Raw genomic sequence first — 26,593 nt, 5'->3', positions numbered from 1 at the left:
CTTTTCTATAAAAACAATATTATATATGCAGACAAGGTTCCATGGCTATCCCACAAAAGTATCATACTAACTGTACTATAGAGCCATTTTCCCCATTCTAGGACAGATCTTCTCACACTTCTTTGTCTTCTAATATTGGGAAAGGGACTCTTGTCTCTGTTAATGATTGTAATGCTTTTGACCTGTTAAAAGGAAAAGACTGAGGTAAAGGGATAAATTTTTGACTCCTGGAGACTCTTGTGTGAACAGAAAAGGACTGGTAGTGATAAATAGAAATTCAGAAATGTAAGGTCTCGGCTAGCATTACCAGTGTACCGGGATTAGCCTGGGAACCATTTTTTCCTTTGGTACTCTGAGTCATGGGTTGAGTAAGAAAAAGTTCATAATTATTCCCCTACAGAGATGTGAAGCAATTCCTTCATACTGTCAAATAGCCAGGAACAAAAAGTTTCCTCCTATACCATTCCCTCCATTACATTTTTGAGTTTTTCCTCCTCCTCTATAAAAAAAGATGGCACAGTTGTACACAGATGTTTTTTAACTTTGGTAACACAAAGGACTAAAGAATCATGAGGCAAAAACAAAACAAAACAAAAAAAAAAAACAAGTATTTTTCCAGAAAAACTGTGAGAGCAGAAAATGCCTTCAGAGTAGTGGGGAAGAGACAGGTAAGATGGATGGGACAGACAGGATTTAAGCACTAATACTTACATAAACATGTCAGTAAGGGGGAGAGGGGGGGTAAAATAAAGGAAAGACTATTTTCCAGTCTTATCCCCTTAGAAGGGCAGTAGTAGGAGAGGCAAGGGAAATGCTACAATCACAGGCAGAAAAGGAAAATAACAAGTAACAGAAATAAAAACACTGTGAAAAGATAGAAAAGTGGTCATAGAACTGCTTCAGTCACTGAACCTCCCAGCTCAGTATTACTATATGCTAGTCTAGATAATTGGTTAATACTAAGTCAAAAGCTTCCTTCTAATTTATGTGTCCTTTTTAGCTCTACTGTGGCCAGATGACAAACACGATCTAAACAATTTCATTGTTAGCCTATGAATCATATCTGCAAATAACAAATATTTATTAAATACATTAAGTAGAGTGTTATTAAAATAGAATTAATGCCGAATTAAGTTTGTATCATACCTTCCTCCATTTAAAAATATATTTCTCATAGAGGACTGAAAGAACAATCTTAACATTTACCTGTAAATTAAAATTCAATGTCAGAATATTAATTGAGACCTCCTAACTAAAATTTTTTGAGTTAATGTGGAATATTGTAAAGTACTGAATTTGGAGTTAATTCTATCTAGTACTAGACTTAGGTGAGTCATAACTTCTTGAAGTCTAAGTTTCTTTACCAAAATGAATTGGATCATATGATTTCTAATATCCCTTCCAGTTATAAAATATTTGATGTTAGGAAGTTACAAAATATTGTGACTTGTCCTTTTGTTTTAAGCTAAGGAAGAATTAAATCCCTGATTTAGCTATTATCTGTTTGTATGTGCTTCTCATGTACAGATTATATAATCTATTATGTACTTAAAGGCCAACTTTCAAGGATTATCATGAGAACTCTTCCTTATCTACTATTGCTTAAAACTTTTCTTCCATCTTCCTTTTCTTTCTATTTGCTTCTTCCTTGATACTACAAATTTGTTGCTAGGAACCCCAACTCTAACATTTGGTCTAACTTATCACTTTACCCCAATGTCTATGCAAGATGCTTCTATGGGAAGATTTACAGCAAAGGCTAAAATGCTTTAGTAATCTTAAAAGCAACATCCCTAGGCTCAATGGATTTCTTATTATAGCCCTTCCTACCAAGAGTATCCACTTCATTTCTTGTGGACAATATGACCAGAAGTGATGTCAACTAAAAATAATGTTTTTGTGCATTATAATTTCCTCAGTAAGCCTTGTCTTTATCTTCAAGGTCTCAGTGGGGAGACAAAAAAAAAGAGAGAGAGAAAAACAAAAACTTTTTGCCGTTACAGTTAGATGTAAAAACATTATATAAGATCTCAAAAGGCCCATATGTTTGCTTTAGGGACATAAGAAGAGAAGTGGTTCTAAGAATGTTCTGTGCCAAACTGAGATAAGGAAGGACAGAAATATTGGGAAATGCTATGAATATAGTAAGTGTTCAATTTAACTTAATTGATCAGAAACAAGAAGAAGCAGTGGAACAGGAAGAAACCAGATTAATTCCTGGGGTTTTTAAAAGAAAATATGTGGCATACATCAGCATGCACTATGGAACATACCTGAAGATGTACACAGGGAGGATGCTTTGACTTCCTTAGTTCATTACCAACTAAACTCTGGGCTTTCTAACCCTACCCTTACTCCTCCAAGCCACTTCTAAAGAAGCAGGGTCACACTGTTATTCAATAAATTTCCAGTAGCTCCCTACTGCCTTCTAGAATTAAATATAAAATCTTCTGTTTGGCTTTTAAAGTCCTTTATAACATGCATCCTTCCTCTCTTTGTAGTTTGTTTACATATTAATCCCTTCCACATACTCTACAATTTAATGATACTGACTTCTTCATTATTCCTTGAACAAAACAATACATCTACAGACCTACATGCATTTTCACACGTCTTTCTGCTAATCTTTGCTTCCCAGCTTTCTTCAAGTCTCAACTCTAAAATATACCTTCTGCAAGAAATCTTTTCCAGTCTTTTTCATGTTAGTATCTTTTCTCTGAGATCATCTGTAATTTATCCTGTATATATTTTATTTGTACATAGTTGTGTGCTTTGTCCCCTTTTAGAATGCTAATTCCTTGAAAGCAAAACTATTCTTATATTTTGTCTCCTTGGTACTTAGCTTAGAGCCTAGAATATAATAAAGACTTAAAAAAAAGCTTATTGAGTTGACTTCTGGACATTGTTGTAATTCTTTTCCACTGAGAAATGTGATGAGCCCTACCTACCGATTTAAAGATGAAATTCTGTATTGTAACACATTCGTATTTAGGTTCAAGACTGCCTATATTCTAAATGATACTAAGTAACCTGAAAGCAATTTACTTGACTATGAGATAGATATAATGGCTTTAAACTTATCAAAAAAGCATTAATTGAGTTTCCTGAATTTTACCTTATTTGTTAGTAACATGATTTTTTTTTGGCGGGGGGAGAGGGCATTCACTTAATAACAAAAAGTCTTCTAGATCTTTTCAGACCCTTAGATCTGACTATTATATTAAATCACATCCTAATAACCTAAAGAAATTATTAAAATTAATTTTTTAAATCTCTGAAAATTCAGTACCCAAGAAAGAATTTATTCATAAAATAGAATATACCCCATATGAAATTATGGAAATATGTGATAATTTGAATTAAGTATTAACTTATATGATCTGGAAAAGTTGAACTAATTTTATGGTTTCCGATTTCTTTCTTTTACTCATTCAACAAATATTGATTGAGCACCTACTATGTACAAAGCACAAATTTTAGAATTACACATAAGTTTTCAGTTGATAGTACTATATTCTAATAATAACTTCATCTATATGGCACTGAAAGGTTTGCAAAGTGCTTTACATATATCATTTGATTTTCATAATAATTCTGTGTTGAATGCTATTGTCATCCCTATTTTACAGATGAAGAAACTAAGAAGCAAATAAGAGCAGTAAAATGACCTGCTCAAGGTCACAGAGATAGTAAGTAATGAGTGCAGCACAAACTCAGCACTGATTACAAGTCCAGCACTCTCTCCACCGTACCACCTGGCTGCAACACATATATTGACAAGGACCTAGAAGAGAGTGATTAGAATAGTAAAGGGTCTTTGAAACTATGTTATGCAAAGAGCAACTAAAGGAACATGGAATGTCTAGCAGAACAGAAACTACATAAGAATAAAATGAAAATTACCTTCAAATATATAAAGAGATTCCACATGAATTAAATTAAAAGTTTCATTCTATAAAATGTGACATCAGAGGACCAATGGTAGACATTTGAAGTGAGTCTAACTTCAATTCAATGAAAGTTAGCATTTCCCAACATTTCCTAAAATTTAATAAGTAGGAAACTCCTCAGCAATGTAGGCATTCAAGCAGAATTTGGATGGGCATTTTTTGAACCTGCTGTAGAGGAGATGCAAGATTAAGATATGGATTAAGCTAGATTACATCTGAGTAGAGCTTCAGAGTCCTTCCCAACTTTTCTGCTCTCAATTTGAAATTCTGGTATTTATTTCAGACTTTCCTTAAAACTTTTATTTTGTGTCTTTGATCACATGTTCATAACATGTGTAAACATCAGTATCAATAGTTTTAGAATCCATAGTTAGATTTCTACATAATTTATAATAGCAAAAACAACTATGGTTTTATCAGTGTGGGTACAACTTCTACTGACACAGATTAAAACTCCATCATACTTTATACTACAGTCATGATGAAATATCTGGCCAAAAAAGAATTATCATATGATAGACAATCTTCTAGTGATGGGCCTTCTCTGAACTTAGCTAGGCTTGTCCTCAGACAATAGCCTACTTCCAGAGTATGAAAGGATCTCTAGGACCTTAATTTATTTTGGAATACAGAATCATAGCCATGCCAGGATGAGGTACTGGAATAAGACCTTAGTGGAGATTATTATATGCATTGTAAAATTTTAAAGTAAAATTTATTCCAATTCCAATTATTATGAATTAAATTATGCAGAAAAAGATTCCTTTGCAAACCTTCAAGTACTTATATAAATGTTACCTAGTAGTGTCATATAATCAGATCTTCATTTCTTAAATTATGTGCTTTATACAATAGGAACTCAGTAAATATTTTCTGAATTCATTAAATGAATAAACTATCATTTATTTTAGTCCCAATTCTACATATAGTAATTTTAAGCTTTAAAATAAAAAGCATCCTACAATTAAATGAACATACTTTCTCCACTAAGATCAACAGATAAAATAGCTCTTGGATATTGATATGACGTATTTTTCTCCGTGAACATGCTTCGCAGAGCCAGAGAACTCCCGGAGGACCGAGTGAGTGGAGAGGAGCACCTTTCCAAAAATTCTAGAGAACTGTCTTCATAGTCTGAATAGTCTGCAACATAAGACATCAAAAAATAATTTAATAAACTCTCAGGCAACCCAGAAGAGTCATCATATTGAGGTAGGTGCTCAAGTTATTGTCATATAAAACAGAAATGTAATCATTTTTTAACTTTCGCTTGTCATTGATGAGCAATTAGATCATCACTTACCAGATGATCTGAAAAAGGGCTTCTGAAGCATTCTGGCCACAGATAATATAAACTTTAAGAGGGATCCAAATTTCCTGTCATCAACTATCTTTTAGCAAAGCAGACAAAGAGGATATATGGTTCTGGATCACCTATATAATTACTCTACCTATATAATTAAAGAATACTACCTTTAATTTACCCATTATTTTAGAGCAGAGAATACTCCAACAGGATGAAGAAAATGGCACCCATTAGCTGTTTAGTAAAAAGAAAGTTCTACATATCCTTTGAAATTTTTGGCAATTATTTTTGGAATTAATGCTATTCTGGTAACTAATTATGTTGGCTAGGAAAAAAGTCTCTTAAAAAAAATATGATCTGAATGCAGAGAGTTCCCTATCCTAAAGAAACTCACATTTTAATTGGAAGAATAAAATGCAAATAACGATGTGCATCCAAGATATATATGATGTGATATTGGAGGGCAGGGAAGATTCGTATTAGGCATAAGCAGAGAAAATTCTTTTCGCAGTATATGGGATTTGAGCTGTCTAGAAATGGGGAAGGGAAGAGTATGCATATTGAGTTTGAGATGATTGTGAAGCAATAAGCTGGAACTACATAGCAAGCAGCTAGCAATCTTGGACTGGAATTTAAAGGAAATGAAAGCTAAATATAAAAATTTTGAAATCATTTATAGAAATTAATATGGGAGCTAATGAGATTACAAAGGGAGAAAATGAAATGAAAGAAAAGATATTCCAGGTAAGAAGCAACATGATAAAATAGAGGATTGGCTTAAGAATCAGGAAGATCTATGTTCAAATTCCAGCTTGGAGACTAGCTTAAAACTACAGAGGTTGATGAAGTTACCAAAAGAGAGGATAAAAATGTAAAAGAGAGGTGGTAAAAGTATAGAACCTTAGGGAACTCCCATAGTTTGGGGTCATGATGTTTATGACAAACCAATAATGAGGAGTGCTCAGGAAGAAAAATATAAAAGATAAAAATATAAAAGAAAAGATAATATCTACAAGAAGGCAGTTAAAAATGGCAAATGAAGCAAAGGGGTTGAAAAGGATTAGAATTGAGAAAAGACATTCAGTTTTAACAATTGAGAGAGGATTGGTTGGACTTTTAACAAAGAAGTCTCCTAAATGGGAGACAAATTGTCCAGCACATCTATTCCCAAAACATCAAAATTTGTCATCAGACTGAATGATCAAAAATCTAAAAAAAACTAACATGTATAAACTTTTCTTTAATGTTATATATCACAATATTGCTCAGAAACCTTTGGGAAATAAATGAGGAACCATTCAATATGTAAAGCAAGAAAACTAAAGATGGACAGGTGCAGCCTGCAAATCTGTGTTCAAAGGCTATAATAGTAGAAGGTTCCCTTGAAAAAGCCCAAGGGTGGTCAGAAAGCACAAGGTTGGGAACTTTGGAAGTAATCATCAACTAGGGAAATGCAAACAGTGCTTCATCGCTCAGATCTGGAAAGCTCAAGTCCTTGGATTTTAAGGTCCCTAACATTAAGCTCTAAGACCTAGTCCTCTGTACCTCAAAAAAACAAGGAAGCCTAGAAAAGCCTGAGGAACCTAAAAGGGTCAATTTATTTTAAATGAAAGGTGCTGTATGGTAATGTATTATCAACATTCTTAAACAGGGAGAAGGAACAAACTGTTCTTTCAAAATGTTAATGTCCTTTAAAAAAATATTGGGGAATTTAAATAAGAAAAATAGAGATTCTAAGAGTAGAGTGTTTCTCTTCTGAGAATTTCTAAGAGGGCAAATTTCTATGAGGGGAGAATTCTAAGAGGGAAAAGAGAAAGGGGAATACAAGTAATACACTAGTCTAGAAAGGAAGAAGGGTATAAAACTTGCTTTCTCATAATTGGAGTATATGAGAAGTGTACAGAAACAAGGTATAAAAAGTATGGGAAAGTGGGCATCAAATAAACTTCACTTTTATCTTTATCCATCTGAAATGGGATAAAGGAGAGTTTAACACACTTTGAATTTGGTAGAGAAATATGTCGTATTTAACAAGAAACTATAAAAGCAATGTTAAAAGGGAGAATAATACAAGGAAAACAGTGAGTAAGCATCTTTTTAGGGATCTTCTACATGCTAGGCATTGTATAGCAAGCAGAATAAACTTTCTGATTCTTACTGCCCCTTAAACAACTGAAGAATAGCTAAACAAAGTGTGGTAATTGGATGGGACAAAATATTGCTTCATAATAAGTAATGAAAGAGATTTTTTTTTTTTTTTCAGATAATCTTGGGTATAGGCTGATACAGAAGGAAGTGAGCAGAAGCAGGAGAATAATTTATACAAGGGCAATGACATTATCAAGTAAAACTCCAATCTTCTCTTCCTCCTCCTCCTCCTTTTCCTCTAGTACTTACAGTACTAGTACTACTACTGCTACTGCTGCTGCTGCTAGCTAGCATGTATATGGAGTTTATTATGTATTAATCATTGTGCGAAACAATTTGTAATTGTTAATTATAATCGATCATATCTCCAAAGGATCTATCTATACAGACAGATATTTTTATATGTAGGAAATGTGTGAATTTATTTTATTTGGCTATGCTTATGTTACAAGGATTTTTTTTTTCACCCTTTTTGCTAAGGGTAAAGGAAAGCAAGATTAGAAATAGAAATAGCAATAGAAGATTAAAGTAATACTTTTTAAAATGCACAGAAGGGAACAGAAAAAAGTTAGAAGCACAATAAAGACAATTTTGAAAATAACATGCAAATTTTTTCATATAATTAAAAAAATCAATCAGTATGAAATGAAAATTCATGATTTCATATATAGTCTTTTTATATTTTCCTCTATATACTGAAATTCTCATTTTTGCATATTTAAGATCAGAATAAACAATATAAATTTACTGGTAAAGAAGTTTAGAAAGCATTTTTAGCTGAGCAATGACATCAAAGTGAATTAAATAGGATTGAAGAAGGAATGGAGTGAATGTGGTCAGCTTTTTTCAAGGAGTTTGACAGAGAAAAAGAAGATCAGACCTAGTACAGTATCTTGAAATTAAATAAGTGGATTATGAGGAACTTAAGGTAGTGAGTCTTTCTAAGATTATAGCTAAGAAAAGAAAAGAAAAGAAATATAAGATGACACCTTGAGGAAACTGCAGTATTAAATGAAAGAATTTTAAGGACAGGAAATTCTAAGCCGTGAACCAAGAAAAGGAAAGAAGCCAGTATATGGGAAGAAATTGAAAATATCAGCGAGTCACACCACTGGAATAGTGGGAGATGGGATGGAAGACATAGAGTGATTTTGATAAAGAAAAGGATCAATTCTTTCTCATTGTCTGGAATACAAATAATTTATAGGCAAAGATGAGATGAGAAATAAGGCAGATTAATGAGCTCATAAGGACATCCTTGATTGTGTCAGCCAAGTAAAAGTAAAAGTCATTTAGTGACAGAGTGAAGGAGAAAGTGCAAGGGATTTCAAGAGAAATAGTCTATTTTTGCTGTTCTCAAACTAACCTATGGACAATCACAGATTTGTACCTCTGCTTTACCTTAAAATGCCTATTAATGGAGAAAGATTTGGTATAACTTTCATGAATTAAAGGGAGTTGCAGATTTATTAAATGGGAAGACAACTCATTTGATATTTTTTAAGTGAAAGGCATGTTTTAAGCCAGTCAGACAATAAATATTTACTGAGCTTTTACTATATGAAAGACAATGACTAGAAATAATTGAGAAGATCTGCAGTGGAGAAATTCAAAAGAATTAGAAAACATGATCCCTCACATTAGGAAAGAAAGTTTATAATTTAATTGTAGAGAAAGAATAAGCCTTGGAATACCCTTAAAACTTCTTCTACATCTCAAGCCTCTTCTGTATATATGTGACCTATTCCAGCTTTCCTTTCGGTTTCCTTTAGGAACATTTCAATTTACACACAGAGCAGAGATTAGTACTGTTAAAGTCTAAATGTAGTGGCCAATTATCATTGATGGGGAAAATTGTTTTAAAAATCTTAATGGATCATCACATTTTTTTTTTTTTTTTACCTATTTTGTTACCCTTGTTTCTTCATCCTGAATGCTCTCTGGATGAGAGGGTTCAAATGTCTCTTGCCAAGCATTCTATAAAGCAGGAGTACCAAATTTGAAGCCCACAAAAAAAAAAAAAAAAAAAAAAAAAAAAAAAAGATACAACATGAAATATATGTTAATTTGTGGTTTCTTGAGTTGATACATAGTCCACAACAATCCATTTCTATGTGAGTTTGACAATACTGCTGTAAACTACATTTCTGTTTTAAGAGAAATATTGCTTATAATCTCTAACCAACTTTATATAAGAAAACTAAAGACTAAGTTTATATTAAAAACCTGTGATGCCACTGGCAACTCAGTGTTTGTTTCTACCTGGAAAAATCCAATATTTTGCTAGCTAAAGAGTTCCTTGGGGGCTCATTGTGGTGATTGATTTATATTATTTTAATCTCCCTTAGAAAACACTATTAGTATATGTAAAGAACTATTCTTTTAAGTATTTAAACATTTTCAGAACCCATAGCTTATTTAAATAGATCTGTTAAAGACTTTTAGTTTCACATTATATTTACTCACTTTTATTATTCTAGTTCTGTATTGTTCAGAAAATAATTATTTGGTATGGGTAAAAAGTCCAACAAGCTGTTCCATATATCTCTTATGTATATACAAGCACTTGTATCTCAGAGAAAGTGCAAAATAACAATTAACTGTGCTGAAAACTTACTAAGAGCAAAATGCAATAAATTTAAATAGTGAAGGACTTTTAATGACTCCCAATCTTCTCCTTGAAATAAAAACAAAAGTTCGCATTTTAGCATAGATCAAGGATCTATGATCTGTCAAATATCTATGATCTCAGTGGCATGTGAACACCTCCAACAAAATAAAAACTTCAGTTGAATCTTAGAGAATTGCCTGAAACTCAAAAAACAGAATGTGGAATTGGAATTTTGGAAGATTTGAGTTCTAATCCTACCTCAGATATTTATTAGCTGTGTATGATCCTGTTTGAGTCACTTGATCTTGCTATCTCAGTTTCCTTATTTGTAAAGTGAAGAAAATAACAGCATCTCCTTTACAGGATTATCAAAAGGATGAAATGAGATAACATGAGATAACCCTTTGGAAATCCTGAAGTGCTATGATAGCTATTTTGAAGGCAGATAGGTATGCACAGTAAATAGTATAGACCTTGGTGTCAAGAAGGCCAGAGTTCAAATTCAGCCTCAGACATTTACAAGCTGGGACCCTGGGCAATTTACGAAATGTCTCTGACTCAGTCTCCTCATCTTCAGAATGTGAATACTAATTCACAGACCTGTAGTGAGGATAGAATGAAGTCAACACTGAAAGCATTTTCCATACCTTAAATTGATACACAAACAATAGCTATTTTTATATAAGTATCAGAGATATCAGAAATTTTGTGAAGAGAAATGGGGATGAGATTTCAATGGAGGAAAAAGTTTAAAATTTTTCTATACATATTACATATTTCAATCTTCCAGTTTTATCCCAAACTGTGAGGATCTCCAACAATTCTGTCCTATTCTCTCATGACTCTCTAAAACTTTTCTTTTGGAAGTCTGATTTATAATGATGGTTTCAATTAATGTCTTTATGTTAATGATTCCCAGATCTGTATCTCTCAAGTTACAGACCAGCATTTCCAATAACTTAGCTTTGTTTTAGCACCAAAAAATACTATATACAAAAACCAAGCTCATCTTCTCTCAAATTTTGATTTCCTGAATTTTATTAGTAACATTATTCTCTCATTCAACTAAGCTTGAAACCTCACACTACATTATCTTTTACTTCATCTCACATTTGATTAAGTTCAAAGTCCTTTGGATTTTACTTCATAAGTATTTTTTATATCTAACTTCTAATTACAAACTCATTCAGGCTCTCACTACCATTCACCACAGACCATTACAATAGTACTGAAATTTGTTTCCTTTTTATCTCTAATTCCCAGAGTAATCTTCCCTAATTTACAATTCTGATCACCTTGCCTCACTTTCCCTACTAAAAAAAAAGTCAATGACAATTTACTGCCTATTAAATGAAAGTTCAAATCTCTTGGTCTAGTACAGGGGCCAGATGCAGCAGCTGAGAACTCACCCAGGGCTATGAAGTTTCTTTATTTCAAGGCCCACAAAACAAAGTTTTTACTATAGTCCGGCCCTCCAACAGTCTGAGGGACAGTGAACTGGCCTCCTATTTAAAAAGTTTGAGGACCCCTGGTCTAGAACATAGATCACACACAGTTGGATCCACTTTACTTTGCTATCCACATTTAAGTATCTGTTCACATGATAAGCCATATCAACCAAAGTAAATTATTCATCATTCCCTAAATCAAGTTCCTTTTCCTTCCCTAATGTTTTTCTCCTATTAGCCTTCATACCTGAAATTCACATTTCCTCCCTTCCCCATTCCTGTTTACCTGCTGAAAACTCCATGCTTTTTAAGTTGATTTCAGTCAACAATATTTATTAAGCACTCATCATATAAGTACTAATGTTAATACCCCACTACTCCATGAAGCCATGAAGTGGTCATAAAGGACCATTTCTTACCAAATGAAAATAATGTTTTCTTCCATGGATATCTCCTAATATTCAATGGCACTCCAATGTGATATTTAAAATTTATTAAAATTACTTGAATCCCTTCCTTATCATCTTTATTTTCTTTTGGCTTTTCATTAAAGGAATAACCTATATTTTTCTTCTTGAAAGCTCCATATCCAGCATTCATCTCCCATAAAGAGTAATATTTAGATTATTATAAACTCCATGTGTTAATAGCATTTTTAAAATTAATATATATTTTGAAATTCTAATACGTTTTTTGGGAAAAAATCTATGTTTGATCACTTGTACATTTGTCATTTGGGAGTCACTGTCACTTCTCAGGTGACTAATAAAAGAAAAGAATGTCAACGGAAGAGAATTTTTTCAAGGTTTGATAATTAATTACAAAGATTCTTAGGAACAACCACAGATTACACTTTTAATACTTGATAGTTATTTATAAAAAGCAAAGCTTCTCAATATTTTCCACTTATTTAGAACTTAGAATTTTCATTTATATATATATTTTAAATATATACAGCGAAATTATTAAAGAGATATCCTTTGCCACTTAACAGAAAAGAGTGATCCAGAATAGTTCATAAGTCTTTAGTTCCTATATATAAGCAGATCAATAGTATCAATAGTACTGATCTCCTTTGACTTCTTTGCCACCACTAGTCTCTCTTAGAGACATCCTACACTCAGTAACAAACTAAACAAAAATACAGGCAAGAAAATGAGCAAAATATTGGGGGAGACAAAAGTAAATGACAATTACTATCCTCAAAGAAATTACAATCTGTAAAATAAGACATTCAATGAAATTACTAAAATAACAAAACAGTATTCTAAATGCAAAAGACAGGAGCTACAGAAGTTCTGAGAAATAAGAAACTACTTATAAGATGTTGAGAGATGAAGGAATTCTTCCTAGAACATTTGAGAAGGCCTTGAAGCATCCAGAGGATTCCAAAAGACATCAATTACCATACTCATTTTCTTTCCAAATGGTCTTGAGTACTTTGTTCACAACCAATCTCCAGCATTTTTCTCTATTTAAGGCATCACAATTTAAGAAAGGATTTTTTCAAATTAATTTGCCTTCAGAATGCTTTGAGGCTTAAAATACATCAGAAAAAAAAACAATAAAAGTTGTTGTTTGCTCTCTGGTGAGAAAGTCCCTAGATGAAGAGCTATGGAAATTTTGAAGGAAAAGAGAAAAACATCAAGCCTATGTTCACAATGAGAAAACTGATGTGTAACACAATACTTGCGTTATTTCCTATTTAATATTTTAGAAATCATAATATCAGCAATGAAAGCTTTTCATGGAACAACTACTCACATTCTATATTCCACCAGGCTTCCACAGAAGGCATATTTTAAAATGCTAGTAAAATACTTAAACATTGTCTTAGGAATACTGGAAAACAAGTGATTTGGCAACTTTCTGAAGGACTATGTCCAAATGGGTTTCCTTCTGCTGCTACATCCATAACCCTAGATAAGTGTAAGAATAACTACAACAGAGATACTCGGACAACTCAAACCACTTAAGCTCCAACTTCCTTTTTCTTATGCAATGTAAACAACCTGAAGAACTTCAAAAATCTTATTTCTGTATTACACTATTATAATGCAATCTAAAAAGTTGAAAGTAGTTATGTAAATTTTGATTATTGATGATTTTAAACAGTGTCTCCAGTGTCTCACTGACCTAGAGTCTCCAGAAATTAATTAAAGGGTCATAGGGCTCCTTTCCAGGTCAAAATCCTCAAAGGAAATCCTCTACAGATGTTTGGGACCTCTCAGAGAGCAAGGACTCAAGAAAAATTTCCAAATGACATTGACAAGGCTGTGGGTAAAATAATTGATGTTTAAATAAATGAAAATATATTCATCAAATGTTTGCTTTTTCAACAGGGGAATTCTAAAATGTGATATATGAGAAAATAATCAGATTTTTTAAAAAGAAAAATAAGATGCTATAACTTACCATGCTGTTTGGATTTCTTTTTTTTCTTCTTCTTTTTCTTTTGTTTTGGCCTAAAATGATCTTTATCTCTTTTCTCTTTTCTCTCTTTATCCTTTTCCTTCTTCTTACCTGAATGATACAATATGTTAATAGTCATTATCAGTCCTAGAAATTATCCTTTATAATTAACCTAAATGTGGCATTTAAATTTAAACAAATGAACTCTATCAGTCACCTGCCCAGAGAAGAAGAATTTAATTAATCCATTGGTGCCTTAGCTCTAGACCTCCTAATTAACTTATTGAAATATAAGAGGGGATCTTCATTAGTATATCTGAAAATTACTGAAATCTTTACGTTAATATAGACACGAATGTAAATCTTTTAAAAGAGGATAATGATTACTTAATGCTTCAAATTAAATCTCATAGTTGAGAATATATTGAGCTAAAAATTTCTAAATATAATTTTAATAAGTAAAACCTTAAAAAGATATCTTTGAAAACCTAATATGATATGTCAACACAAGTTATAATTTCTCTTTTTAAGAAACAGAAAAAATTAAACTAGATTGCTTTCTAGATAACCTCCAAATACTTTCTAAAAAGTACACAAATAAAAGAAGGAAAAAAATTATATCCTCCGGAAAGGTGTTCTTGTAAAATTCTTCTAAAGCAACATACTAATATATGATTTTATAAGAATGCTGAAAGAGAAAGACAATGTTCTAAGATAATTTCATTCAGTTTTTCTAAGTTATTTTTTAAAATTTCAACTTCATTGAGTTTTAGCTTTTATTTAAGTTCTTTTACCTACCTAACTTCACATAGCTACCAACAGTAAGTTATTCAGAGGATACCTAATTAGCATTTTATCTAGGTCCCTTCTCATTTTATGTTTGATTCCTTGCTTTAATTATTGTATTATTTATATTACAGAGCCAAAAAAAAAAAAAAGGTATTAAAAAGAGGGTATATCTCAAAGTAGCCAACTCTTGCTTGTAAAAGGTTAATATAAAAGAAGACTGAAGAAAATGACTAAAATGAGGTATTGAAAATATCTATAAATTTTATATCTATAATCTTTCAGGTACCTGAAATCCCAATACAACAAATACAGCCAGTATCTTTCATAATTGATATTTTATATCTTTAATATATATTTTTACATATTTAAAACTCACATATTCATGTTTTGTCACTGAGGAAAAAAAAAGCTTTAGATTTGTTAATAATATTGTACAATACTTGTTTAAAATCAGCATTATATTTGAAGTTTTTTATTCTTTCCCTCCAAATCATTGAGTTAATTATTTTCCCCTCTAATTTCAATATTTTTATCTCTGTGTATATAATTAGAAATAATTACTCTTAGCTCCCAACCCAATCATCTTCCCTATCTTTGATGAAATTCAAAAGGCCATTTTATAACCCTGAATGTCCTAGACATAATTTTCTACCTTTGAACAGTACAAACATAGTTAAGTTAGGAAGTAGGACACTGAAGAACTAACCATCCTGACATACTGCATGATTAGATAAGATATTACCTTTTCTAAATTGTTCTAGGATATCCACTCATTTTCAATGACAGAAACCCTTATCTAGATAGAGAAAATTACCAATCCCCACTTCTATACTTTTTTCTCTTTAAAAAATACTAAAACAGATGAAAACTTACACCTAAAAGAGTATAACAGGTAAAAAGTAAGGGGCAGGCTATGCTCTCCCTTTCTCTCAAGTTTTAGCCTTTTGCTTAAATATTATTTTCTGTTCATACCAAATGTCGTTGAACTTTTCTCTTCCAATTTCACTTTTTTTTCTGTTTTCAATACTCCTGTGGGTTTGGGGTAGGGGGAAAAACAACATATAAGTTTAGTGGGACAGAATGATGTAGAGATCTTTCTTTGCAATATTTCATAGTATCAACAGAGAACTTTTAAAAAGTGCTACCTTATTACTGGTAAAAGCACCAACAACATTTTTTCTTTTTTAGTTTACTTAAAAATAAATGTGGGTGTGCTTTAGAATAAATTGTATAATTATTAAGTTTTACCAAAAGGATTTGTCATTTGAATTCCTTAAAAGAGAAAGTTCCCCTACCAAATGAAAAATGATTCCATTTATTAGCACTGTATACACGGATGCTTTAGATTTTTACAAAACCTTCTGGGTATCAGTGTAAAAACTTAAGTGTGTAAGAAGGAAGGAGGAAAAAGGTAGAAAACAAAAAAAGGGAGAGGAGAAAGCTGGAAAGAGGAAGAGAAGAAATGGAGGAAAGAAACCAAGAATAAGAGGAGAGGAAAGAGGCGGAGAGGAAAAAAAGGGGGGAAAGAGAAAGAAGGTAAAGAGAAAAAGAAAAAGAGGGGGGAAGACAGACATAGATGAATGAGGGGAGAAACAGAGAGAAAGAGAGACAGAATAAGGAAGGGAAGAGAGAAAGGCAAACATTCACTATCCTTTAAAATATGATTCAAGAAATTAGTAAGGTATTTAAATTCTGCTCCTCTCCTCCAATAGCTACATAAGGCTGCTTATAAATTTTTATTATGAAAAGGCTATCTATATCTATCTAAAGTCAGGATGGATGCTCAAACCATTCAACCTGAGTATTAACTTTGATGCCCATTATAAAGGTGTCACTAGGTGCCAATTTTTCTTAAGTCATGATAGAACTATTCTACAAATAAATATTTCTTCATTACTTCTCAGATGTAAAAGCTGTTAAAAATATAACTGAAACCAGGAAAGGTGACGTATCAAAGGGAAGAGATCTTTTAAGTCCCAGTTCAATGATCTTATTTTGACACCTACTTAGAATATCTCTTTTTTAAAAATGCAAATTTAGAAAAACATCATTTATTCACTGTTAGTTACGAATATTACTATTATTCTTAGATACTGAGACTTATTAATTCCAAATATATTTTGATTACATCTAAGGACAAATATCTACTCTCAAGAACTAGAGTAAGCTGTGGCATAATGAATATCTTGAAACCAGGGAGACCTGGGTTTTAAGTCCAAGTCATCATGTAGCAACTCATCCCCATCCAGGCAACTCTTTTATAATTTGAGCTTGACCTGGTGCTGATTTGCATTGGCTGAAAGGACTATATTCCTCACTAATGGTCTCTCCAAAGAAAATCAATCTCAAAATCCCAAAACACACATATAACTAAATGTTCTAACTTGTACAAAACAATTTTTTGGTAGTAATAATAAAGAACCCAAATGTAAAATGCATTTTTTAAAAATCACTTTATGTTGAAAGATTTATAACTTATCAACATACATGCAGAGCTGTCCTGGCAAGAGAATTTAAAGTTCTTCTAATTAGACTTACTTTAAAGATAAAGAAACTAGAGTGTAGAAAGATTAATATGCCCAGAATCATATGTTAATGCATATGTTTTGTCAATAAAAAGCTATAATAATTTAAAAACTGTATTTATGTAACCTTTAAATTATTATAATTTAAAAATATTGGTACACATATCCTTATTTACATGGGTAGCATAAAAATTGATATCTCTTTCATCTTACCTCAAAACTCATTAACTAATCTAAATTAAATAGAAATCCAAAGGTAGCATATAAATAATAACACTAAATTAATCAGCCAAAACTGCTTAATAATTTGAGGGAAATTTTAAGTAATTTAAGCAATCTGCTTATTCTCTGGGAAGGATATACATGTGAGAAATCATAGCAAAGATAAATATCTGTATTGAGATTCCCCTACTAAAGATAAGAAGGTAATAAAAATAAAATACTGTAGTTATTGCCTCTTCCTTCCTTTTTCTAAGGTTTACTTTAGTACTTCAAGAATCTGGAATTTCCTCCATGTGGATATTCACTTCACTGACACAGATCCTTCTGTACTTTATGCTATCTACAAAAGTTATTGGAGTCAAAAATTTCAGTAGACGTAGATAGCCTGGTTATTGAACACTTTGAACTTCACGGGTCTAGTCTTGGGTCCCTAATGATTACACTATGACTATTCAGAACCTGTTTCTCAGTCCTCAGTCTCTGCAAAATGATTATAGAAAAGGTAAAGATGAAATCAGGGCTTTACGAATTCTCTCTTAAGCTCTTTTGAAAACTGAAGACTCTTAAGATTTTTTTTTTCTTTTTTTAGCATACCATATATTTGCAAGCAGAATTTAATATAGTTAATATACCATATATTTGCAAGCAGAATTTAATATATTTAATATAATTTGTTGTTTCTGGCTCCTACTAATCACCTATTATATTCCAGGAATTATGCTATTATAAATCTAATGTTAAAGTTGACAAAATTGCAGCTTTTAAGTTAATATTACACTGTGGATAAGACACAGTGATTAGATCTATATTTGATCTAGATTAAATTTCTTTATCTGACCTAGGATAGTATTGTGAGAAACAGAGGAAAGTGTTTTGCCTTATGGAATGCTTTGAATAGTAGAGGACTAGATAACTTAAGTCCACATCAATTAGAGGTCCTTACAGAATGAAACAATAAATCCTGAATTTTTCCTATTACATATCAATACTACTAAAATGAAGTTTTATGGGGTTTTTTTGTTTAATAAAAATTAACATCAAGGAACAGAAGAAGGAAAGAAACATGAACTCAAAAACTCTGTGTCAAGAACTTTACAATCATTATCTCATCTGACTTCATAACACCACTAGAGGCAAATATTGCTATTATCCCCATTTTACAATTGTGCAAACTGAGGTAGACAGTTTGAGTGACATGCCCAGGGTCACAGAGTTAGTACATATTTAAGACTAAATTTGAATTCAGCCCTTGCTGGTTTTAAGGTCCAGCATTCTATATCCACTAAGAACTCACACTGTAAATTAGAAACCTCTAAAACCTGGTTATAGAATAAGAAAGCATCTAAAAATTGATCTTTAAACATACTAAAAGTAACAAAGTACTTTACATGCATTATCTCACCCTGACCTTCACAAATCTTGTTAGCCCCATTTCAGAGAAAAACACATATTAAATTTTCACATGGGTGACCTATTTTTCCAAGTCAAACACTACAAAAGCACAAACCTCACCTAGCCACTTTGTCACACAGGGAAATTAGATGAGAAAAATGGCTGGATCAATACATATGAATCAATACTACTTAAAAAAAAAAAAAGTTCCAAATAAGTATCTATAAAAGGATTTGTTTCTATCTCAATTATTATAAAAAGATATGAAAACCCCTAAAGTGTGATGTGACATGTGATAGGCAAGCACTCAGGGTCATGATTAAGAAAAACTTGAGGCAGAAGAAGAGATGATAAGAGAATTAATATCCTCCTTTTAGGAGAAGAATCTCATTTCCAAAAAAAAAAGATCTTTAAATCAGATAGATCATTGGTTTTAAAGGGTTTTTTTTTTTTTTTCCCATCATTTGAGAACAGGATCCTAAAATTACAAAAAATCTATTATGTGATCTTGAGAATTATTCTAAAATTAAAAGAAGCCCAAACAGGATTCAGTTTTTAAGTATTTAAGTTTTAAATTTTACTGGTATTTGATAGGACATAATTTGAAAACAATGAAAGAATTTTAAAGTCTGGGTGTTTTTCTTTTAATTGTATACAAATTATCCTCCATCTCTAGAAAAATAATTTCAGAAGTCCTGATAAAATTCCTGGTGACAAGCAAATTTAGAAACAACTCAAAAATTTAAATTTAAACAGCTACAATATCTCAGGGATATTTTCCTCTTAAAATTCCCAAGCATGCCCCATTTGGTAAATTATAAGGAACCATAAAGTGAATTTGTATCTTAACAAGTCACAAATTCTGAACAATTCTAGAAACAATAAGTTCTCTGAGCAAATAAATAAATAAATAAAGCAAATTAATTGAAGTGTTGATTTTTGATACTTTTGTACGGTTATCCTAGGAATTTTGAAATGGAAACAAGGCTGAAACCCAGTTAACAAGCAATACCAAAAAAGGAAAGGGAGAGAACTGTGAATCTTAGGGCACAAATTTAAGATACATAATATGAATATGCTACCAAGCAAAAGTAATAGATGCAATTATTATCTATTTATTATGAGATATCTATTAGATTGGATATTAGCTATCTATTTGTGGTGCAGCTTGCTTTTTTGCACTATAGGGTTCTTTGAGAAGATGTGAAATGATAAAGGGCCAGCCTTAGAATCTAGCTGACCTAGGATCAAGTTTTGGCTTAGATATCATGAACAAGTCACTTAAGCAAGAATAAAGTCTTTCTAAATATCAGATAAGCAGCTCTGTTGGAGTAAATTTCCATCTTATAAGTTCTCATGAACTCATAGGTCTGAATCAAAAGGGAAACAAATTAGAACTTAAGGAAAATATTTTCTATAAGCATTTAGATTAATATTTACACCCAAAAGTAAATTATATTTTTGATGCATTTACAATATTAAACACCAGTAGGATCATAAATTTAGTGCTGGAAGATGCAACAGAGTTTATTTAGTTTGACTGCTTCATTCTGCAGATGAGAAAATTTTAGTTGAGGGGTATTAAGTGACTTGTTCAAGGTCACCCAGAGAGAAAGTATCTGGATAAGATCTGAAAGTAAGTCTTCTGGCTTGAAGCCAGCACTCTTTCCACAATACCATACTCTCTTCCAAGTTGAAAGTCTTTAAAGTTTTACCAATTTAAGAAGCTTCCTAATATTTGTTTATTTGGTGTTTTTTTTGGAGGTGAGTGAATGAGGGGAGATAGGAAAGAAACTTATTATCTAATTCTAAGTAACAAAAAAATGCACTGGTAATTAAATGTACAAATTAATTTTAACTTTTGTAAAAGAAATTTAAGTTAGACAAATTTAGGACCAACATTGATAAATTGTTACTGATAATTTCACACCAACAAAAGAGATAACTGAAGGAATGGAATAATATATCATTGTAAGGTCTATTATACATTATCAGGAAACTGATTTCAGGATGTTTCTTTTTAGTGTATTGAGCCAATGGATAAGGGAAAAGTTCAGAAATATGCTTTCTCTAAAACATAATAAAGTGAATAATTTCAGAGATTTTATTATATTCAATTTTTCACAAGCACTATAGTCTACAAACCAAAAAACCAAAAAAATTTTGCTTATTCTAGAATTGACTGAATATAGACAGAGTTTGGCTAGTCAATTCTACATTTATTATTTATTGACATGATGCTATTTGAAACTGACTTGATTTATTCTGACCAGAGTTACTTAGGAGAATAATAGTCATAAAGTTTTTAGCCATGGCTAATACTATTATACAAAGATGTACTTAGAAATATTCTGCAGACTTTGAGAATATTTTTAAAAATTTTAATATACATCATATATTTTTAAAATATACTAAGTTATTCTTATGTTATAATCCAGAAAAACAGCTAAATCTTTGATTTCATAAATTTACTCTTCTAATTATTTTAAATCAATTGTATATGTTAAATTTTTCAAGGTTTATATTTATTTTTTATTTTGTTATTTTATTTATATTTATTAGAATCAGTGCTTTTTGAAAAGACTGCGTTAAAATTTTTTTTCCTATTAAGCATTAACATATTCACTGTTAATATGATTTAAAAATAAGATTTAAAACATTTTTTTCTGCTCTATGACTGTTTCTGAGTCCAATTAACTAAAGAATATTACAGAATGAACTTCAAAATATTTTATTAAAACCTAGTCTTTCTGTGATGCAGGATAGGGAAAGTAAGATTGATTGAGCTGAATGACTAGAATTATTGATTTATACTTAAATTTAAATTAGACCCTACTTGTTTTACTAAAATTTTAAATTCTCAATTATCTATTTACATTTTTTATTAATGTTTCAATCCCTTTACAAACAAGTATTAGTTTTATTTAATACAATGCAAAGCAGATAGGAAGAAGTAGATTGTAAGCAGAGGTAAGACTCATGCTCAGGAATGTTTAGACAGTAAAGAGGGACCCTATCTCTCCTCAAAAAATAATTTATGGGTTCTAGATACACACAATTATAGATGAATTGCTAGTTAGGCCTGTGGGGGGAGGGAATCCCAAAACAAAAGGATTGGCATTTGCCCCTGAAACTGAAGAAATACTTAACTCTAATTAGGGAACACTGATAAAAATTTTAAAAATAAAATGGTTTACTAGTCTCAAAATTGTCAAAATTTAGATAATACATTCATCTTTCTTCTGACAGAAAGGACCATATAATAATGAAAGCTGCACAGACTTTTTAAGATTTTTTTTTTAATTTTTAAGAATCACAGTTGCTATATCCCTCATAATAGTTTACTATGACCAGAAGTTAGAAAATTTGGAAATTGGCCATATGAAAGTAACAACTTGAAGGATAAATAAGAATCTGGAAGGATCCCAGAAAATTCAGGGGAAAGAGAGAAACTGGGAGAGATCCTACATGTTATTGCACAAATACAAACTTAATGCTTTTTTAAAATTAACAAATCTAAATAAAGAGCAATTTTCTATACCTATGTCTATAAGCCTAACTATTTATAAACTGAATCTTTTTACCTGACACTGTTGAAGCTACTCTTCCATCAGTTACTGCTTTGGAAGAATGATATGAAATCATCTGTATATCTTCCTTTTCTGTACTGGGGTACTCATTAAAAGAGGATTCTGTGGTTACGGGTGCTGTAACCTCCGAACTACGGCTTAAGTCAAGAGGGAGAGAGGGTCCAAGCTTCTCAAGTGATACATGAGCAACATCAGGTACTACATAAAAGAAAGAATGTAATAAAATATTAATAGAGAAAAACTGATCCAATGAATATCAATTTGGATTAAAGTGTTAAACAAGTGTTTATCAGTCCAAAAGATGTCAGTAGAAAAAAGCAGAAATGTCTTAGTTTTCAACTTATTTTTATGATTTAGATTTTTTTTTCTTTGTTTTATGTGTTCTATATTAAATTAGAATACATTACCCTCAGGTACTGATGGCTCTTGCTGATTTTGAGAACTGATGGAGAACACTTTTCCATCAGTGATTGGAGAGGGAGAAGAAACCTTTTCTACAGAATCATCAGGCAACGGCAAAGTGGCTAAACGCTGTGATCTTCTTCTCCGCTCACTATGTTTGGAAGGTCTAGGGGGATTCACAGGTTGTGATGGACCTAGAAAAAGATCTTTCAATGTTCATGAAGCAGAGATATGCCAGGCTCATCTTATAAAATTTTAATGACTAAAGAAGGGATATGCTTTAAAAATATGCTCAAATTCTATCTGATGTTCCAAAATCCACAGGATTTAGAATTTGGCCCCTCACTGGCAAAGTAATGAATAAAACTCTCAATTCTAAAATGCACTGTCATCAAGAGTTTAAAATATTTGGGGTTTTCTATTTTGAGTAATATGAATACTCTAACTTGGGGGTAAAAGGGAAAAAAATCTTTATTCCTATATAAAAGAGATCAATTTAGTTAACTATTAGGTTTTAGCTCAATGAAAATCTAAAATTCTTCAATTATGGAAATATTGTTCCTTTGTATTAGAAGAATTTTTAAAAATTATGCGTATGACAATTTCTGGTTAGGAAAATATATCAAAATACTTTGTGCTTTACTTTAGTTACCAAAGTAAAGCTAATGAGAGTTAGCTTTAGAGAACTAATCTTCAACTTTTTTACATGGATTTTTGTGAATATTTTGGGCCTAGTTTAAAAACAACAAAGAATAACTGATTAACCATCTACTCAAGATACAAGACATACAAAAATATACCATCTTACATTTATATATGGTTTGTAAATGTGACCTGGTAATTCATGCAACTTCACACTAAAGTGTAATACATTTTTATCAACATTGTCTTTATTCCCTGTCTCAGAAAGGCATTTTTGAGCATATAAGTTTATATCTCTGTTCAGAAGACAGGCTCAAAAAAGCCATAATATTAATAGCATAAATTAAAGGGGAGATTTAAAATGTCTAAAAACACAGGAGCTATTGCTACTTAAAGGGCATGCTCTCTCATGCTAACAATGCCCCATCACAAATGCAAATTCACAAACACCATCTATTAAGTACCTACTATATTCAAAGCATTGTACAAAGGCATAGTTTTTCATGATATTTAGTTTATAATTCAAAATGTAGAAATAAAAATAAACTGCTATAATATTATGTAGCTATTAAGTCCATGATATGAATAATCCTCAAAAGAAAAATACTTACCAATGTTATGTGACATTGTAGTAGATACTGTTGATATTGTTTTTATGAGAAATGTCACAAAATGAAGAGTATGTAGAACATAGTTGAATTCTTGGCCCACTCTCACCCCCCTCTCTTTCTACCCATCCACTCCCCACCAAAAATAGGCCCAATTATGCCTTTAAAAAAAAATCACAAATATTAAATTTTCAAATACCCCTTCCTTTTAAAAAGTTATTCAGCAACTTTAAATTGAAGAAAAGACAAACAACTGTTTAACATAGTAGACCTCTTAATGCCTAAATTTTACAATTATGAGATATGTAGACATATTTCAAAGAGACATGTCATTTTCATTTAGCAATAACGATTGCTGATTGGTCTGTGAGTAAAAGGCAAAAATCTTTTTCATAGTGTTGCTCAATTAGTATCATAGATCTTTTACCTAAAATATATACATGAATTTTATAATTTGTATGAAAAGAAAAGAAACCCATTAGGGGCACAACTGCTCTTAACTAGGAACTATCTGTAGGGCAGAGGTGTCAAACCACATGCAGCCTACAACATTCCAGAGTACAGCCTCAACTATATTAAAATATAATTGAGAAAGATTTAACTAAAATAAATAAACATGTTGATCTGTGGTTTTCTGTAGTCCGTAGGGATCCATTTCTGTTTGAATTTGACACCACTGTTATCAGGAATCCTTTTAAAAAAAAAAAATACTGCTCTAACTCAAAGGATTAGCAATAGCTCCTAAGAACTTTTTTCCACTTTTATCCAGGAGGCTCCTTCCTCTTCCTACCAGTGAGGTAAGTGGAAGTTCACAGATATGGAAAAAATAGCATAGTTTTTTGGCACTTTTTTTTTTTATTTTGGAGGGCATAGTAGGGCCAAACATATGTGTGTGTGTGTGTGTGTGTGTGTGTGTGTGTATGTGTGGTGTGTGTGTGTGTGTTTTGGGAGGAGATGCTGTTGTACATTAATACATCCAAGGTAGAATTTCTGGGTAAAATATTAAAAAAAAAAAAATAAAAGATTAGCTATAAACTTCACTGATGAGTCTGTTTCTGTCTCTCTCATTTAAATAAATTAGGCATTTCAGAGTGTTTACAATATTAGCTGTGGAGATTCAAATTAGGATGAAATTTATGTCACTGAATGACATGATTTCTCAATCACCATAATAGTCTCTGTACCATAAATGTCAGAAACATAAGCAGTTTCACATCTAAAATAAATTTAAACTTCTCTATCATTCCCATTAAGACTGAATTTTTAAGAGCAACCTCATAAAAAGCAATATTAAAAACTACAATCAAAATTATGTTGCTTATAGGATAAGTAACTAATTTTTAAAAAATCTGTGCTCACTAGTTTTATTAATCACTGAAGAAGGAAGCTGAGATACAATCGTCAAATCCTCGACTTGTATTAACTCTGGGGAAAGTGGCGATTTAGGGGGTTTTATACACCCAGAAGAATCTCCAGATTCATGTTTGCATTTCTTGCTGCGAGCCTTCCCTGAAGACAAAGTTGAGGATAACAGTGCAGGTTTCTGAGTGTTGGCAGAACTGCTAATGTCAGCTTCATTTTTTTTCTGACTTTGAGGTTTAGGTGAAATCTCCTGAATAAATAATAAAAAATTGATATTTTTATTTCGGTTTCTTCACTGTTGTTCTTGTTTTCTACTTTGATTGTTAAGCAACTTTAGTATCCAAAAAAAAAAAACAAAAAAAAAAAAACATTGTTAAGCAACACATAACATCTCTCTAGTACAAATGAAAAACCAAAAAGAACCCCACATTTTTTTTTAAACGTTGAAAAGGCCATCTTTAAAGGGACACTGTCAATTCTGGTAGTACAATTTTTTCTATCAAATTACTATTATTTATAATGCCCTCAAAATTTTAAAATAGCAACATTAATAAAATAATTTCTATTCATTTGTATAAACACAACTATTAATGCCTGTGTGCATATAGATAAACAGTAGGATTTATTTATTCTGTTTCACAGCAAGAGTAGTGAATTTTGATTTTTAATTAGAAAATGTATCATTTTAAAAAATGTAATCTAGGCTGAATTTTGGGATCTGTAAGTATCTGACAGGTTCCCTTTAAGGAAAGATCTCAACACAGAAAATGATGACCAAATTAATAGACTGAGCACACTATCTTTAATCCACTTTAGTGTTGGAAGCCAGTTTCACAAGCAAAAGGCATTATGAAATCAGAGCTACCAGCAATGTAGAGTTAATGAACTAATAAAAAAATAAAAAAATAAAAAAAAAAAAGACAAAAAAAAAAAAAATCCAAACACACAAAAAAGGATATAAAATATAAGTTTGAAATTTTGTATCTGAAAATAAAATACATCACATTTTGTAGAATACTGTCTCCCCCTTCATCCTATTATATGTTTGTAGTAGATAAAAATAATTTTATATTTTCTGATTTTTCAGAAACAGTATTTAATTATTTTTGTAGGCAAAATGTCCTCCATGCTAGATACTCTGCATCCAAGTTGGAAATAGGATGGACTCTAACGGATCTGGGTAGAC

The 26,593-nt window shown here is 31.4% G+C and overlaps 1 protein-coding gene across 14 annotated transcripts in view; it reads right to left on the bottom strand.

Annotated features, from left to right (window-relative positions):
- The window catches only part of PHF20L1 (PHD finger protein 20 like 1), a 100,577-nt gene that overhangs the window by 23,146 nt on the left and 50,838 nt on the right, over window positions 1–26,593 (bottom strand). For 11 of the 14 annotated variants that reach the window (XM_031947216.1, XM_031947217.1, XM_031947215.1 and 8 more), the window contains 6 exons: window positions 25,405–25,657; window positions 22,801–22,989; window positions 22,388–22,591; window positions 15,637–15,693; window positions 13,879–13,986; window positions 4,929–5,093 (listed from right to left, as the gene is read on the bottom strand). In XM_031947216.1, coding sequence (XP_031803076.1) covers window positions 4,929–5,093; window positions 13,879–13,986; window positions 15,637–15,693; window positions 22,388–22,591; window positions 22,801–22,989; window positions 25,405–25,657 — 976 coding nt within the window. The remainder of the gene's footprint in view (window positions 1–4,928; window positions 5,094–13,878; window positions 13,987–15,636; window positions 15,694–22,387; window positions 22,592–22,800; window positions 22,990–25,404; window positions 25,658–26,593) is intronic. The other 3 variants (XM_031947223.1, XM_031947226.1, XM_031947227.1) reach the window with 3 other exon arrangements.

This window comes from Sarcophilus harrisii, chromosome 1, assembly GCF_902635505.1.
Source record: "Sarcophilus harrisii chromosome 1, mSarHar1.11, whole genome shotgun sequence".
Lineage (NCBI taxonomy): Eukaryota > Metazoa > Chordata > Mammalia > Dasyuromorphia > Dasyuridae > Sarcophilus > Sarcophilus harrisii.
This window is presented reverse-complemented; position numbering and strand designations above follow the sequence as displayed.